The 5,194-nt window shown below is 44.1% G+C and overlaps 1 protein-coding gene and 1 pseudogene across 1 annotated transcript; both read right to left on the bottom strand.

Annotated features, from left to right (window-relative positions):
- Positions 1–926: 926 nt before the first annotated feature.
- LOC108797779 lies at positions 927–4,170 on the bottom strand (annotated as a pseudogene).
- Positions 4,171–4,350: 180 nt separating this feature from the next.
- Positions 4,351–4,791, bottom strand: CENPBD1 (CENPB DNA-binding domain containing 1). Its single transcript, XM_018569434.1, has one exon. The coding sequence runs from the start codon at positions 4,789–4,791 to the stop codon at positions 4,351–4,353; it is 441 nt and encodes a 146-aa protein (XP_018424936.1).
- Positions 4,792–5,194: the final 403 nt, after the last annotated feature.

The raw sequence follows: 5,194 nt of genomic DNA, 5'->3' as shown, positions 1-5,194 counted from the left end.
GACAGTCATTGCCGCGCTGCCCCATTGATTTCAATGGGGTGAATCGCGGCTGGAAATTGTGCAATCCACCCGGCGCGACTGGGGTGCCATTAGAAAATGATGGTACCCACAGCGTGATCGGCTGTGATGGGCGATTCCGTGAATCCGCTGTTACACTGCTCCCTCCAGCCTGTCTCCTCCTCCACTGCAGCAATGCTATGTCCCTAGGCGTCCCCGTGTCCTATACACTGTGTATTGGACATGATGATTCACAGGACCTTAGACCGCTGCAGCCCAGTAGGAGAGAGGCTAGAGGGTCCTGGATTGGGTGGGTATGACTTTTTTTATTTTGGCACCTAGACACAAATGAGCACTTAACCCTTGCAGTGCAGGAGTAGCCCCACTGCAAGGGTTAAGTTTGGCCTGAGTTCTTCTTTAGGTTGGCTATACACTAGTAGAATTTCAATCAATGATTTTCTAATGGTTAGTGGTGTCTAACAAATGTTTGTTTGTTTGTTTGTTTGTTTTTTTTATGTCATGTCTTCTTTATTGCAACAAAAAAACAAATTTTCCTGACTATTATAACAAAGAAAGGAGATGGATCTTTTTGAATAATTACAGATTAAAAAAGATAGAAATGAAACCCAACATTAGAGGCGATATTAACCTGTCTGATAATCCTCTGTTATTAGGACAAGCTCCTGAATACCCAGCAGGCACTTCACTTGAATAGTCATAGCGTGCTTGGAGTAGTGGGGATGTCACACATGGCTGAGCTCTCATTGTAACTCTTTCCTAATACGCTGCGTGCTCCATCTCTCCCCCACCGTGACCCATTATTAGATGATCACAAGGAGACCACGGTCTCCATGTACAAAGGGGAAAAAAACATTTATTTATAGACGTAAATTACAGTGGGGAAAGATTTTTATTTTTTTTGATTTTCACTTTTTCTCCTCGGCCAGCCTCCGTCATAAAGGACTGGACATTGAGGTGTGTAGAATCACGGATGGCAGCAGTCTAGGAAGGCACCGGCAGGTGAATGGGACAGGACGGTCGGGTGGTGGCGTTTCCCTCTTCTGCAGCAAATGCCTAAACTTTCCAAAAACCTGGTCCTGCTAGATGCAGCCACTCTCCTTTACTTTTCCTACAAGGTCCTCTACAGTCTCCACTTTCACGCCAGCTTGTCTCTGCGGTGGATCCTCCACGCTCAGAATCTGTATACTGCTCGCCGTGTCCACTCCAAGATCTGTCGGCTTCACTGTCTCAATCTTCTTCTTCGCTTTCATGATGTTCGGTAGAGTGGCATAGCGTGGCTCGTTCAGTCTCAGGTCTGCGATCACAACGGTCGTCGATCTACCGGACCACGGTCAGTTTGTCTCTTTCTACCGTCACTTTTGACGCAAACGTTGCCTGAGGCCAGTCAAGCAGCGCGGCGGTCATTTGTCCAGTCTGATTACAGTCATCATCGATGGCCTGCTTTCCCAGAAGCACCAGGTTCACGTTCTCTTTCTTGGGCACGGCGGCCAGGATCTTGAAGACCTGGAAAGATCCGAGCGTTTCGGAATCCTTAGCTGGGACGTCTACGTGGATGCCGCGGTCAGCTCCCATGGCCAGAGCCGGCTTGATGGTCTCCTGGCACTGCTGTGGGCCGCAGCTGATGGCGATGATTTAGCTGACTATCTCCTTCTCCTTTAATCTGACGGCTTCCTCCACGTCAATCTCGCAGAAGGGATTCATCGAGTGTTTCACCCCATTGGTTACCACGCCGGTCTTATCCGGCTTCACGCGGACCTTGACCCGCTTGACACCGACCACAAATGTTTGTTTTTGACCATAGTGACAAGTTAAATCGAAGGAGCAGAATGGAAAAGTGATCTTGGTTGTTATCTGAACGAAAGAAAATCTAATTGTGAATGACATTTTGTTTGTGAAAAATCACGACTTTCATATTGCACATGTGCTAGGCACAATAGAACCCTTTGTAATACATCTGGGATTCCATTCAGGTAGCAGGTTTGGGTGACATTTTTAAGGGCTATTGAACTAAATTAGTTGATGTCATAAAAGCACCATCAAATGTTTTGATGAACGATATTGATTGAATGCTTGGACAAAGTTATACAGTAGCAGTGTATGGCCAGCGACAGTGATGTGTCACTAACCAGAAGTGTCAGAGTGACCAGGCACCTGACCATGACAGAAGGTTTGGGAGGCTGCTGTAGGTGTCTACACTTTATATCTGCAGAGGTTTTCCCCCTTCCCCTCAATGATAAAGTCTCTTTAAGATTGGAATGTTCCAGCATTTTACACTTTAGAAGAAGAAAAGGAAAACCAAAGAGCAAAGAAAAGCTTTATTTAAATGTATTGTTTGTAAACCTGGATATGCAGTGCCCCCTTGTGGAAGAAAAGGACATATATTTGATACAGTTTATTGTAAGTCTGTGCACTACAGGCATTCCTCGTTTAGCGACCGAGTTCCGTTCCTACGACTAGGTCGTTAAACGAATTGGTCGCTTAACGAGGAATTGTATACAGTACAGTATAATATGCACGTTACAATATTCAGAGCAAAGAAATGGACAAAGGAAACTCTAACTTGATAACTTTGCTTTTATTTGCATAAAAGTAGTACTAGAGCTTGACTGTATAGTACAATCAGCAAAACAGTACTGTACTGTATAAACAAGGTGTACTGTACAAAAAAAATACATTGAGGCTCACTAAACAAGATGTATGCAAGAAATTTTGTGGTGCCCTTTGTTGGCTGGCTGGAGTTGATGGGGATGCAAGCTCTTGGGATTACTCAGATCCTGGGGGCCGGCATCTTTGACAACTCCAGTTAAATGAAGGTTATTGCAGGGTTTCATATGTCTTGCATTTATCGATGGCTAACATGGTAACACACTGTACTGTACTGTACTAAACAGGTTGTACAGAATTGTACCAAAAAAAATAAAACATTCAAGCTAGCATTTAACAGGGTTATTCACAAAAAGGTGAAGAGTTTGGAGAAGACAGGAGAAGTGAACAATCTAGGATAACATAGCTGATCTAGAAAGTGAGCTGAATTGGAGAGTTTTTCCAAATCAGCTATGTTGTCCTAGATTGTTCACTTCTCCTGCCAGCTCCAAACTCTTCACCCTTTTGTGAATAACCCTGTTAGTCTTTGAATCCTAAAAAGGTATCGTCAGTGTCATCATCGGAAATTCTGATCAGGAGATGTAGAAGGCCCGGGCAAGGGAGATGATGAAGTAGAAATAGAAGAACTAGTAATTGGGGTCCTGGGAGTAGCTTTCGAGAAAAATACCATTAGTGTGCTCTGTTTTGTCATTTTCTTTTTTGCTTCGTAAAAGTTCACTTATTTGCCGTTCCACTTTTGTGAACCGTTCAACAATCGAATCCATAGCTTCCAGTTCAAACATAACTGCATTCACTTTTGAGAACACACCCGCTAATCCCTTTGCAGTTAAGTTCTTTGGTACTTCTTCAATTCTTCACTCTTCTTGAGCATTATCAAGCAGAAGGATGATTTTAAAGAAAACGCCCTTTTCCAGACAGTAGGGCGTTCTTCACCGAGGGTGTAAAGCAGTTATTGAACCAATCAAATAAAGCTTAATAAAGCTTAACGGGCAATGTGTGTTTACTAACGTTCTTCAATGCACGTGGGTTCTCGGACCGATAGATGAGGAAAGGCTTGAACCCAGTAACATTTCCTCCCAACAACAATGTGACCCTGTCCTTAAAGGAGAACTATGAGGTGAGTGAAAATTACTCAACCTCATAGAGTGAATACCGCCGCTCGCTCACTTCTCGATCATCTCCCTACAGAGAGCCGTGACTGTCACTCACGTCTCCGTGCAGGGATTCCCCCCCTCCCCTGACCGATCCTCCAGTGCTGACTGGCGTAACGGACGGGGAGGGGGCGGGTACAGCTGGCTCTGCCTCTGGATAGGCAGAGCCAGCTGTCAATCACGCAGCTGGGTGGATCTCGACAGTAATGCCGGGATCCGTCCCGACTACGGCGGTCTCAGTATACCGCGAGTTGTAGCTCGCGGTATACTGAGCTTTGGGTCACGGGAAGACGCTAGTTTGTGTCCTCCCGTGCCCCTGGGGAGACCTATGAGGAAAAACACTTACCCCATAGTTCTCCTTTAAAAGCCTTGAAGCCAGGCATTGTTTTAGCTTCATTGTGTATGTAGGACCTTTCAGGCATTTTCTTCCAAAAAAAGTCCAGTTTTATCCACATTGAAGATTTGTTCTGGACAGTAGCCACCTTTCTCTATGATTTTATCAAATTGGTCAAGAAATGTTGCTGCTGCTTCCACATCTGCATTTACCGCCTCACCACTGACACTCCGATTATGCAGGTTAAATCTGCGACAAAACCTCTGAAACCATCCATGACTTGCTGTAAAAGTTTGTCGATTCTTCACCTTCACATGCCTTCAAAGTCTTGAAGATACTGAGTGCCTTGGCTTGAATTATTGAAAGACTCATTGGCATTCTTTTTTGTATCCGGTCATCAAACCAGATCGCCAATAATTTTTCCATGTCATGAATGAGGCCTTTCCCCTGCCTAGTTATTATGGCTTTAAAACCTGTTGATGTTTTCACTGCCTCCTTCACTTTGTCTTTGTCCTTCAAGATGGTTGAAATGGTTGAATGTGCCAGATTCACGTCCTGTGCTATTGCATTAACTTTTTTACCAGCTTCATAGTCATTTATGATCTTCACTTTCATGTCAAGATCAATAGCTTTCCTTTGTTTTTTGCTGCTTTCTCCTGGTGAACTCTTCCGTTTTGATGACATCTTGTACTAAGGGGTACAAAATAAACAATACAGTATGGAATTAGGTACTCCATACTTTGTCACACGTCGGCTCGAACTATGAGGCTGAGTGATTTTAACTCACCTCATAGTTCTCCTTTAATGGACATGCGTCCCACCCCTCTGTGATCTACTCCTAATACTGCTTTTCTAAAAATGAAAGCATCATGGAAGTGGGAGGGATTATACTTTGCTAGCCAATTGCTTATTTGATTGCTAATGTCCAATTCCTGCTAAAGGTGGAGGTATAATCCAATGGCCTCAAATTCAACTAATCCTGTGTCCCTCGATGAACTCCAAGGAAAGGATTTTCCGGTGAGTACAAAAATCCTGTTACTGTGTTTAAGGGTGTCTGGATATACTGTATACTGCTGCATTCTCTTCT

The sequence above is a fragment of the Nanorana parkeri genome, unplaced genomic scaffold, assembly GCF_000935625.1.
Source record: "Nanorana parkeri isolate BGI_ZX_2015 unplaced genomic scaffold, ASM93562v1 scaffold1335, whole genome shotgun sequence".
In the NCBI taxonomy this organism is placed as follows: domain Eukaryota; kingdom Metazoa; phylum Chordata; class Amphibia; order Anura; family Dicroglossidae; genus Nanorana; species Nanorana parkeri.
The sequence above is the reverse complement of the archived record's forward strand: the minus strand, read 5'-3'. Positions and strand labels throughout refer to the sequence as shown.